We start from the raw sequence: 12,706 nt of genomic DNA, 5'->3' as shown, positions 1-12,706 counted from the left end.
TATAGCATAGAGACTCCCCAGAGGACTTTCTGTACCAAGGATTATGCCATTCACTTTTTTATCCCTCTGTAGTATACAAAAGAGCTCTACAATGAGGATTGTCATCTCTGTATACGGCTAACAAAACTGAGGTTCAGAAACCCCAGCTACCTGCTCCAAGTCACTTCTGGAAACACGGGGTTCTGCATGCCAAGTTTTTGTTTCTTGCAAGTCCAGTGCTGTTTTCTTCAGTCCATGGCACATGTAATAATCCATAACTCAGATAACTGACAGCCATCCAGGCTTTTCACTGTACCATTTCCAAGTTTATTATAATTTCTATAGGGTTTAGGACCAGCTTCTTTCTTGAACTAAATAATTCCCTAAACAAGAAGCATTGTCAATATATACTTTAGAGTTGACAAGCAAAATCAATAAAATGCATATGAATTTAAGGCAATGTTATGGAATTAAGTCTAAGCAAAAAAAAGTAACAGAAAAAATTGAATTATAAATGATTTTAAGTTCATTTATATTTTCAATAATTTGTAGTTTTAAAACTATTTGATATCGTATCAAATATCACATTCTTTGAAACAAGAAAACATTTGAAAGATTTATAAAATTATATACAACCATAGTTTACAATGACTTCAACATAGAGACTTATAAAATCTAAAAGCTAATTTTACAAAGTAAATTCATTGGCCCTGTGGTTGGGTGAATGAACCACTTTTTGGTTAAGAACCAAAGATTGGCATGCCTCTAGTTAGTTTGCTTATTTTTTATAATAGTAAATTAATTACAACAATGTTTGGCTGGATCGTTGTTCAGAAAAAAAAATATAGGAACCCCTTTACATTCCATGCAGATCACTATGGAAGCCCATAAAGTTTGGTAAAGACACAGCCTGGTACTCTGGGGACACAGAAAGACAATGATGTCAAGTCACAGACTGTGGAAGGCAAGGCCCAAACCTGTACGCTTATGGTAATTAGGGGAAAGCTACTAGTCAGTGCTTTCTGACAATAATGACAAAAGAATGTGTAAAGAAACTAGTAGAGAGATTCTCTGTGATGATCTGCTTATAGGCAGCATATATTAAATTCAGTTTACTTTTCAAAATCATTTTTAGAATTTGTGCTAGCAATATTCATACAATTTTAGAATTCACTCATAAGCAACTATGTTAATGACCTTATAAAATTTAGAGTATGTATTGTAGAAAGACATTTGATTGGAGTCTGAAATGGTTTATAACAGTGTTTCTCAAACTCTTTTGACCATAACCCACAGTGAACAATATATTTTCCACATGACCCGTACACACAAATCTGTATTTGCATATACATACAAATCAATATATTTACTGCAAGCAGTGCAATCTGATGTTTCCTAGTCTGTTTCTTGTTCTTGTAAATGGGTCGAAGTCTGCAGTTTGAAAATCATTGGTATGAGATGCAGCGTTCTTTTTAAATTCTGTGACTGTATACTGTTCATACTTTGCTTTCTGTGTAATACAAAGCAATTCAAAGATAAGCTTCTACAAGTACGCTACTAATGCTATACGCACTGGAACACATCATGGGGGCCACACATCAAAAACTGCACCTCATCTACATGCTCAGTGATGGTGGCAGGCGAATAAAGGTAGAGAAAGGGAGATTATGTCATCAAAAGGCAGGTATTCAATCCCTTTTTAGGTACTTTGAGGAGAAAGGCCTAAGGACATAGGGACTTGACTAGTGGGAAGAGGGGCGACGGATAAAAGCAGAGTTCGGGCTTCCTGACCTGAACCTCAGGCCGTCGTAGCTGTGCTGCTTGTAGTCGTTAATGTACGTGAGGCTGTTGGTCACTCGCTGCCCTTCTCGAAATGCCTGTGTGGGAAGTTACATCGACGACGCGGTCCTGAGGAAAAACGCCTCAAGATTTAATTCAAAAACAATGTGAAAGTGCAGCAGAGGCCTCAGCCTGCTTCTTTTAAAGACTAAGTTCAAGATGCACAGGGACAATTATTCAGTTGAAATGATTACATTTTTCTTTATACAGGTATCAAAAATAAGACTATATCACAGCTGAATTGTAACAGGAATGCTTCTCTGTCAAAACAAAAGTAAGTTCCCCTTTCAGATTTCACTCGTAGCAAACAAGGCACATTCTCATTAGTTTGTGCAACTATTATGATGTTAATGTAATTTTTTTTAAAAAAGCAATAGAGATCATTCAAATGCTAGTATTAAGCTGAAATCTTATGAATGGCTGAAATCTAAAAAAAGCCCCTTAAGCTTAATATAACTAAATATAAAGCCTATTTTCCTTTCAGTTTGTTGAAAAGGTTAGAAATTTTATTGACTTCTTTTTTTATCAAATTCAATCGTTAATGCATTTGACATAAAGGTATAGTAAAATACTGCATTTATGAACTGTTAAACGGACTTTAGGTGATTGATCTTTTTTAATGCTAGATTTACAGAAACCTGGCATGACTTCTTTGATTTTAAGTGCTAAACGTTGAAAGTGCTGATTGTATTTGTTCTCTTCTGTTGCTTCTCAGGAATTGTAGATTCAGCTTAGAAATTCTGAGCTATAAAGATGCTGTGGTTCATCATAGAATAGAAGGGTTTGGGCAGTTTGTAACTAGGTCCCCACTGAAACCTAATAAATGTGTGCCCTACCACTTGGCAGGTAACATGTAGGAGCCTGTGCCCTGGTTCGCAGAATTACAGAAGGGGAGGATGAAGAGAGAGAAGGAGAATGCTTCTTTCTCCCGGGCCCACTGTTAGATCTGTTATATTCGACAGCCTATAGAATTTTCAACAACTCTATCATGTAGGTATAAGGAATTCATGACAGAGAAGGGAACCCAGGAACTGAGATGCGAAGGAGGGAAAAAAGAGGAAACCTGGCCCATGGCCATATTGCTAGTAAGTGGGAGAGCCAAGTTTGAAATTCATGTTTGCTCCATTATATCACACTGCTCCCTACCCCACAGTGTTCACGTCTTAGCTTTATCTATCCTTAGAGACAGAAAAGAAAAAAGTGTAAGGAGAGCAGAATGTTGTGAGCCAAAGTGGGTTTCTTTGTGACATAAAATTTTATCCTATTGAGAGTTTTGAGTGGGAGTTATCAAAATCCTATGGGAGTGAGTTACAGCATTAAATGGCATTTATAAACTCCTTTCAACGATATTAAAAGTCTTTTCCTACCCCACACCAAATCCCAAGAAAAGGTCTGGTGTGTGGATTCCGTATTGGGGATTGAATTGTTCCTCTCACTTTGAAAAACACTTTTCTGAACTTTGTGTTAGGTCTTTCGAGAACGATCTGTCATTGACGTTGAGTTTGGATCAGAGGTTCTCTCTGGGTTCGGATGATGAAGCAGACCTTGTCAAAGAACTTCAGAGTATGTGCTCCAGCAAATCTGAGTCTGATATAAGCAAGGTAAGCAGTACAAAGCGGGGAGGACATTGAAGGCCTCCACCCAAGAGCTGAGAGACTTCTTGAAGCCACATTATAACACCCATTCCCTGAAAGAGATTCCTTACTGCATAGGATGGTTAATGCTCCAACTCAAAACACCCCTTACCTTGCTTAGAAAAGCCCTTTCTTCCAAAATATCATTTCTACAATAAGGGAGGCTCTGTTTAGCACAGCTTGCTTTTCCAAACTCCTCTGAAAAACCTGAAGTTAACATTGCCTGTGTGAATTTTGTTAGCACAAATTACACCAACACATTCGGGCAGCCACACATCTGTACAAGCCACAATTTAAGTTTCCTCGGGCTTTTTTCCTTGTGTGTTCCTAACTTTGGCGCCTAAGTCATCTATCAGAAGGAGAACATCACAGCAGATTCATGTTATAGACAAAGCAACAGCAACAACTTTCCTTACAAGTAAGAAGACTAATTGGCCTGTGTAATGCGTGTAGTCATAGTGTTTAAACTGTGAACATTTGAGACCCAAATATGGAAATCAGTGACCCGAAATCTCAAAGAAAGCATTAGCAGCATGAAGTTCAGCCTGTTTTGGCACTCTCTCTGAAGTCTGCAGCAATGTGACCAGACTTCCTTGATAAATGCCTCTTACTTGAAAGGGAGCACAAGAAGGTGGTTGTAACTTGTGCAGGTTCCACTGAAAGACTCAGCTATTATATTTGAACAGTCATAATCTCTAGGACAAACTGGAATTGACTATCTTATTTACCCTTGCTGGAAATGAATTGAAATACTTAGCCACTAGAAAAAGAAGGCAACGATTAAAATCTTGCAAATTTTATATCCTTTCTTTTCTTGCCAAGTGACTTTTCTGTCGGGTTCATCTGGTTGTCTTCTTTTGTTTAATAGACTCTCTTCCCTTAGAGACTATTTCTCAGGTATTTGCTGTTAGTTTCACATGAAGGCTTCAAGTGTTTCGTGTGAACAGTACAGGACTGGAGGGCGTGTTTTGTAGAGCTCCCGAGGGTCAAGGAAGAAGAGAAAAATAACACTTCTGCCATGGGTTTTCCATAGTGACTTTAAGGTGTACCTTGAATGTGTCACAGTATAACTATGAAAACATGACTTGATAAATTGTATATTTTCTAGATTGCTGATTCCAGGGATGATTTAAGGAGGTTTGATAGTCCAGGAAACAACCCTGCGTTTTCAGCAACTGTGAATAATCCAAGAATGCCAGTGTCACAAAAGGTAAGTGTCCCTTTCCTCTCAAAATGGGACGAGAAAGGATTGCTGTGGAATTGACTTCACAAAGCTTTCAATGTGCATCACAAGGTCACTTTTAAACCACAGTTAGGAAATGAGAAACAGGGTAAAGATAAACATGTTCATTAGTTAATCAAAGTTAGAAAGATTGCTGTTTGGATAATAGCTTGAAAGAATCACATAGAAAAGCATTCCTTTTTCTCCTTCTATTTGAGGCCTAAAAATTTGATCCCAAAATTTTGCGTGTCTTTTCAGAAGGTCTCCATTTGTTTTCATTCGTTTATGCCAAAACTAGAAATAACGTAACTTCTGTCTTCTTTGTTGTTCCATTTTAAAATGGAACATTGGTTCTCATTTGATAAATTTTAAGGTTTCCTGCATTTTGGAAAATTTGAGTTAATCACAACAATATAAAGATCTTTTACACACACAGCGTAAAGTGATACATAAAGATCTTTTATACACAAAAAAATCTCATTTTTAATTTAGTTTCTTAGCTTCCCATGACATGCATCATGTTTCAGTGAGACTTCCTTTAAAAACAAATCAGAATGTCAAATAGAAGAGCCAGGACTCCAATAGACTTCATTGACCTCTCAAAATTGCTACTGTGGTTTGGTTAATAAATGCCAAGAGATGGCCCAGCATGGTGCTCCTGAGTGAACAAAAACAATAAAACTACTTTTTTACCCAGTAGCGATTTTGTGAGGATGTGGATTTTGTAGAGGCATTTAGTAATATCTGGTTTGTTCACCAAGCCATGTCGATTGCGGTTCACATCCTGTTCTCATCCACTCCCCTGTGGCTTACAAAAACCCGGGGCGGGGCATGCAGAGAGCAGGATTATAAAGTGAGCATGGTGAAACTATTAAGTTATTAATCCTTATCTGATCACCTGACAGCTCTGGGCTCCACAGCCCCTGCTCTCTCACTGCTTTATTAGATTTCAGTCCTGATTAGTTGCATGTGAAACTATATGAGGTGTGGGTGTTGGGGAAAGAGCGTATGTGTCTCTGGCAAGCAGGGCTGGGGTGGGGGGCCAGTACTGGCAAGGCGAGGTCTTGAATAAAAACCCAAAACATAATCTGTGCAGAAGAGCACGACCTTTCTGGCTCACTCGCTCCTAATGTCTGATTTTTGTTTTTTCAATTAGGAACAGTTTGGAAGCACAGCAAAAGCGTAATTTGGAGAGCAGATAAGGGAGGGTGACCTAAGGAGGTGACCTGGGGTCCCTACTGAGAATTCTGGCTGGAAACCTGAGCTTTGGTTCAGAGCATATTTCTTGGGTCTTTAGGACCACTCTAGGATTCCTTAGTCCGTGGAAGGGTCCATGAGGGTGTGGGAAGAGGAACCATGAACCACTGTTTCTCCACAGGACCAAGTCACTTTCCTATATAAAAATGTTGACTGGTAGTTCCTGGCTGCTGTTGTTTACATGTCTAATGGAGGCACGGTTTTGTACCCCTGTTTCTGTCACATGACGTGTTGTTGCCACAATAAGGTACTGTCCATAAAAAACTAGTACTGAAAGTGGGATAAGCTCCGGGCAGCTCAGGACAGCTTTGTTTTAAAAGGGACCTTTAAAAAAAATGGGTTCTTTTATCTCTGGGCTCTTACAAAAGAACTATGATGTTGTTTAAACGTGTGACTTGATGTGGGTATTGGGACAGCTGTCTCCTACTCTTCTCTTTCTTTACACGTGGAACACCTTTGGAGGCACTGTTCCCCAATGGCTAGAAGATGTTTTTCTCAGGACCTGCCAGCAGAGGGCAAAGTAACACTCATTTGGCAGCCTTCTGAAAGCTTGGCGCAGGCACACTTTTTCTATCCTTATGATAAACTCAGCTAGCATTTCTTGGTTAGATGCCCAGTTTCTTCTGTTATCAGGAAGTAATTCCCTTAGAAGTAGGAGCTCTCTGGGTTAGTTGAAATCAGTTTATCCTGTGTGGCCAGAGAGGGGCCTGGCAGTCAGCATTGTCCATTGGATGACAGGAATGAGTAAATTCTTCTCCTTGTCTCTTTACTGCTACAACAGTAAGGGAACGTCGTGGGTTTCATTAATCGGTGGCACGTTAGCCAGCCTTCTAAAATTAAAAAAAAACAACAACGGCAAATACACGTACACATAGTTACCATCAATAGAAAGAGCAGATACTAATAAATGCGTTTTCTTCTCATGAAACTGCAACTTAATCCCCTTAAAGCAAAAGTTCTCTTCTTTAGTTGCATAATGAATGCAATTTGAGGATTTTTTTTTTTTAATCCCCAGTTCCTGGACCACATTTCCTGGAGGTTCTGATGTAATTGGTCTGAGGTACAAGCTGGACACTGGGGTTTTTAAAAGCTCCCCAGTTATTCTCATTTGAACCAGGGCAGACCCACTGCTCAAAAACATAGCTCTGAGCTGCCATCCTCCTTATTTTCCACCTTGTTTCTTTCCAAATGTATCTTTAGAGGAGTTGATATACCTTCACGTAACATTTTTACATGTAATTGACTATTGCTCTACCACACCCGACACCTCCCCATGTCTGTCCTCACCCTTCCTCCTACCCATGAAACCGTCTCTCTCCTCTTCACCTGTCTAGTCCTGTCTGTCCTTAGAGATCTCCAGTGTCATCTTCCCTAGTGTTTTCCTTTGCTTCCTGCCCACTACTCCCCCATCTGGAGAGCAGGAATTATAGTATCCTCTTACCTTCCAGCAGATGCTCAGTATTGAGTGAATGGCTCAGCTTTAACTATTTCTTTAAGGCTAAACAATTAAAACTAACTTCAGGGGCAGTGCCTTTCCATACAAACTGCAGGTCATCTTTGAGCTTAATATGGACAACACTGATAGTAACCTTATATGTTTAATAGAGAGAACTTTTGGGTTTTAGCCCAGGAAGCATTCAACACCCTTAACTCTCCTAGTCCCAGCCTCTGGTACTTGTTAGCTTTGGGGAAAACACCTCAAAACTTGCCCTTGGCTGCCAGCGTGTCAGGAACATCCCTCTGTGCACCAGCTGCTTGCCCTGTTCTTACACGCCCAGCCTTGAATTGCTGTGGCCCTCACTATGCTGAAGTGATTCTCCATGCTCTCATCACACCTCCTCCTATTGCATCCTCACACCTCCAGGGACTGAGTCAGCCCCACTTAGCTACGCTCAGCCTCACACACCAACCACATTTTTAGCTGTTGTGGCTGCTCCTTGGTACTTCATTTCATGCGGGTATTTCCTGCCTTGGACCATAATGATGCACCTGCCTTGCCTTCATGATGCAGACGAAGGGGCAGATGAGCAAAGAATACTCTGTGTGTGCCTTTCCTCTCTCTGGGCCTTGGCACCATCCCTATGGATTCCCAGAGGGAGATCAAAGATTATGGCAGAATTATTTATTGTTAGATCCACCTCCCTCCTCAGAGGTTCTGTATGCCAACTAGCTGTTACCCTTATTGTAACATGCCCTGTCTTCTGAATGCCGTGTATGTGTTGAATTTGCTGGTGTTTTAGACCAAATTACAAGTTAAGATTGGCCTTCCTCAGCCCATGGCTAAGTCCCATTTTACAAATTTAAGAAGACACTCAGGAGCATGCAACTGCCAGCTGAAGCCAGTTACTTTCTACTAAAAGTCATAATAAGTATTTTGCCTGTTAAATTCTAGTTTTATATTCTAAATCTTGAAATGGTGTTTGGTTGCATTGTTACTTTTAAATTTAGAAAGAGGGAAAATCATCAGTGTCAACTGCTTCAGAGACATTTGGAGCAGCTCTGTAGGCCTGACTTCACGTTTGTTGATTGGCAGAATTTAACATAAGGGAAAACACCTTGAATGAAAGTTGAAAACCTGAGGTCTTGTGCCAGCTTCATCACTCTGTGACTGTGGGCAGATGACCTTACCTATCCAGCTCTCAGTTTCCTTGGGGGCAAAATGAGAGACATGGACCAGGTGCTCATAGGAGTTCGGAAGCGCTAGAAAACTGAGAGCATGCAGCTTCCAAGTGTGGACGATGTTGAGCCACCTCGTCATAGGGCTGCTGTGCAGGAGTCCTAACTCACTAGAATGTAAGCTCCATTAGAGCAAGGGCGTTACTCTTGTATGTTCTCCGCTGTATGCCAAGCACCTGGAACAGTGCTCATCTTGTAGTTAAATGCTTAAAAAATATTTGTCGATTATTGAGTAATAGTCCAATTTTTAGTTGACAGATCTGAAAGCAGAAAAGTGAGGGGACTCGCTCAAGGAGATAGAGTTGATTTGTAGAGCTGCTAACAAAGAAGTGGTTGGACTAGTCCAAGCCGATGATTTCCTCAGGCCTAGGACTTCATGAAGCTCCTCTTAGGCACGTGACTCACTGACCCCCTGATTCTCGCACTCTTGTGACACCATGAAGGACCTAATGAAACTCAGGCAGCGGGTCTAGAGGAAGTTACTCATTCAGCTTCTCTCTCTTGTCTTTTGTTTGGTTTTTCATGAGACCTTGTGTTTAGGGAGAAACTCCTAGATGCTTGTTCGGAGAAAGAGGAGGAAGAGGAAAGACTGATAGAAGTTGGTGACAATGTCAAATGTGACGAACGTGGTTTGTTTCTCTCCTCTTGCAGGAGGTCAGTCCTCTCAGCAGCCATCAAACTACCGAATGCAGCAACAGTCAATCAAAGACGGAGTTGGGTGTTTCAAGAGTTAAATCTTTTCTTCCTGTTCCTAGAAGTAAAGTCACCCCGTGTTCCCAGAACACCAAAAGAAGCAGCAGCAGCAGTAATACAAGGCAAATAGAAATCAACAACAACTCAAAAGAAGAGATTTGGAACTTACGCAAAAATGAACAAGTAGAAAAACCTAACAAATAGGCCTGCCTACAATATTCTCACTCTTAACCTCTGTATATTTCACACAGAAACCAAGGACAACAAGATGTAAATACCTTTAAATGAGTAAAATGTTTTCATTGTAATATAAAGTATGAGTGCGGGACCACTATTCACTTTTTTGTAAAGAATGTATTTATAACCAACATTTTGTTGCTTTTTTTTTTTTCCCAATTCTGTCAGATTAAACTTCAATACCCAGAAGTTATGCCAACTTTTCGATTAGTTTTATAATAAAAAAATTGTAATAATAGTTTTAATCAAGATGTTCAGGGGTATTAAAACAGAACTGTCTGTGTACTGTACATCTGTATATATGTACATATGTATATTTAAGAAAGGCCATGAATCATACTGCATACTACATGTTACAGAATGTGTGCAACATTAGCTTGAATAACATGTACCATTTTAAATGGAGATCATAATTTTATGTCACCTAATGAGGAATGACTAGAATGAGGCAATAACAAATCATTTCTAAATAGTTACTTTCCGTTAAAAGCCATATTAAGTATTTTGCCTGTTAAATTCTAGTTTTACATTTTAAATCTTTTAATGGTTACATTGCTAATTGTTTGCATCATGTATATTTATGCTTATGAGTTTGCATTATGACTCCTGTAAAATATGAAATTATATAATGCAATAAAAGTGTTATCTTTCTTACAAAAGTTTTGTACCTAAACAGATATAAAAAATAACTGTGTAAATACTTCAATAAATTAATTCAGAGTTAACTCCCTCTTCAACTCAATTCTAGTAGCACAACTGATAAAATTGATATTTTCTAGAACTGTTTCTTCTAAAATTACTAATGAAATTACTCTTACTTATACAATTCAAAGTTAAGATGCTTTGACACCAAATAAAATACTGAACTAATGAAAGAATTTTGGTGTAGTTTCTATCTATAGCTCTTAGTAGTTTATTCATGCAACAGATATTTGTGTTCAGTTAAAGGACATTCATAAAACTTGTTCTCCATGTTGGTATTTCACTATTCACAGAAAGACCCACCCTTGCTACAAAGTGTTAGTTGGTTTAAATAAAAACAAACGTTTAGATGGAGCTCTAGGAATTAAGTGCTCATTGAACAAAACACTTCTTTTTTTTTCCTTAAATGGCAACAACAACAACAAAATGTATGATTTTGGACCAAGAATCATCTACCTGTTTAAGAGTATTAAAAGTCCTTTCTTGGCCAGAATGGTTATTTATATTGAAGTACACACGTGCACATTGTTACTATATTAAACTTTACAAAAATGTCTGCAAGTATCTTAAATAAAACATATGGTGAAAATTATGCCACATAGGCTGAAGTAGAGGAAGCTCTTTCTGTCAGGGAGGAACTCAATTCTAGCCGATGTCAGCATCCTGCCCTGGTTTCGAATCCCGAGGGTGTACAGCCCTGACCTCATGCTCAGGGAAGTGTGAGTTGGGGGACTAGAGCAAGGGACAGAGGGCGGGTAGGAGAGAGAAGCCAGAGGAAATAGTCTTAGGCTTGAACACAATAATGCCATTGAGCTGGACTCAAATTCTTGGTGCCTTGGTGGTATTTGATACTCTCAAGTGTTTTCACAAAAAGACACTTATCTTAGGAACAAAACTGAATGTTCTCCAAAGCATAGACCAATATACCTAGATGCACGTGGCTTTAATGTATGTTTCCTCCTACTTAACAAACACCTGCTTAGATTATATCAAATTTGATTTCCTAGTAATAGGGCATTGTTTTATATTAGCAGCTTTTCTGAAGATTAAGATCCCATTAGTGTACTCAAGGACCAGAGAAGAGAAATCAAAACCAAATTTAGAATACATTATTAAAATGACCTATGTAAATGATCCATGCAGCTTTGATTTGTCAGTAAAATTCAACATGTGCACTTTTTATAAATGGATGGCAGATTGCAAGGCGCCTAAAGAGAGCATTTAGATCAGCAGCTCTCAGAATACAGGTAGAGACCTCCTAGTGGGTCATTATATCAATTTAGTGAGTCACAACTATCATTTTTTTGAAGATAGAATAGAAAATGTCAGAGTACATCACAATATCACAGTCAATAAAAGACACTTTTGTTTCAATTATGTAGATGTATGAATGTATGTACTGAGTTGTGATGCAAAGCATAACTCTTTCAGTGGGTCATAGCCAAAAATCTTTGAAAGTCAAATATCATACAATGGGACCTAGGGATGGGGGTAGGAGTGCTTTGTGGGTAAAAAGGTCTTTGCTGATAGACAGCCCTTAGAGTGGAATTAAGCACTGCCATTTATTAGCTGTGTGACCTATGACAAGTTACTTAATCCCTTTGATCCAGTTTTCTCGGTAGTAAAATAGGATCATGACAACCCTACAAGTTGTCCATGAGCATTAAATGGGGTAACACAATAAAGTGTTCCTAGTTAACTCCCTCAGTCATAAGTAATGAATCATATCCAGAACTCTGCGGCATTCCAACATCTTGTCAAGTTATATTCAATTGCAAATACATACTAGCCACTATATTATAAGCATCAGATTTTACTATAGTTGTATGAAATGACTAATTCATAGAAATATATAACTGGAAATTAATAAGTATAAAACATATTAGCAATTTCCTCTTTCCTTTTATGTTAGCTTGCAGGTCAGGTTCTCCAAAGTAGACTAATACACTTTGCAGCTGCTTATGTAAAAGAGAAAACAAGTAGCGACTTCATAAAATCTGATTATTAATGAGGAAAAGTAGCCAATTTTGATAGACGAGTTTCAATTTTCACAAATACCACAATACTTTTTTCTGTGAAATTAATACTTAATGAAAATTAAGTTCAGTTGGCTAGGTCTAGCCATCACCTGATTTAGGTACCTGTTCTTAATTACTATGACCCATTACAGAAATATCACTCTATGAAGTGTGTGATGCTTTCTGAATTCTAAGACCTCTTTTGCAAGATCATTTTTCCTAGAGAACATCCCACAGATGTCAAAGAGTAAATTATGAATAGATACCCTCTGTTAGTTTGGTTTTTACTAAGAATAAATATGTTTAGTTATAGACCAAGATGCCATTGAGTGTTAGTTTAGGAGAGAGAACTACAGAAATACATTGAGAAAGGATATGAGAGCTACACACCACATCTAGTCTGTCTTTAATAGTGAAGATAACACTCAAATATCAAGAGTCATGAGCTA

General features: G+C 38.6%; 1 protein-coding gene across 3 annotated transcripts in view; it reads left to right on the top strand.

Moving 5' to 3' along the window:
- The window catches only part of CTTNBP2 (cortactin binding protein 2), a 153,274-nt gene extending 142,859 nt beyond the window's left edge, over positions 1-10,415 (top strand). For all 3 annotated transcript variants that reach the window (XM_046669706.1, XM_046669704.1, XM_046669705.1), the window contains exons 20-23: positions 2,029-2,092; positions 3,287-3,419; positions 4,561-4,662; positions 9,259-10,415. In XM_046669706.1, the coding sequence (XP_046525662.1) occupies positions 2,029-2,092; positions 3,287-3,419; positions 4,561-4,662; positions 9,259-9,504 (545 nt within the window). In that variant the 3' untranslated portion in view covers positions 9,505-10,415. The remainder of the gene's footprint in view (positions 1-2,028; positions 2,093-3,286; positions 3,420-4,560; positions 4,663-9,258) is intronic.
- The last annotated feature ends 2,291 nt before the right edge of the window (positions 10,416-12,706 follow it).

The sequence above is a fragment of the Equus quagga genome, chromosome 8 (assembly GCF_021613505.1).
Source record: "Equus quagga isolate Etosha38 chromosome 8, UCLA_HA_Equagga_1.0, whole genome shotgun sequence".
In the NCBI taxonomy this organism is placed as follows: Eukaryota; Metazoa; Chordata; class Mammalia; order Perissodactyla; family Equidae; genus Equus; species Equus quagga.
Note: the sequence above shows the minus strand (reverse complement) of the source record. Positions and strands in the feature narration are given on the sequence as shown.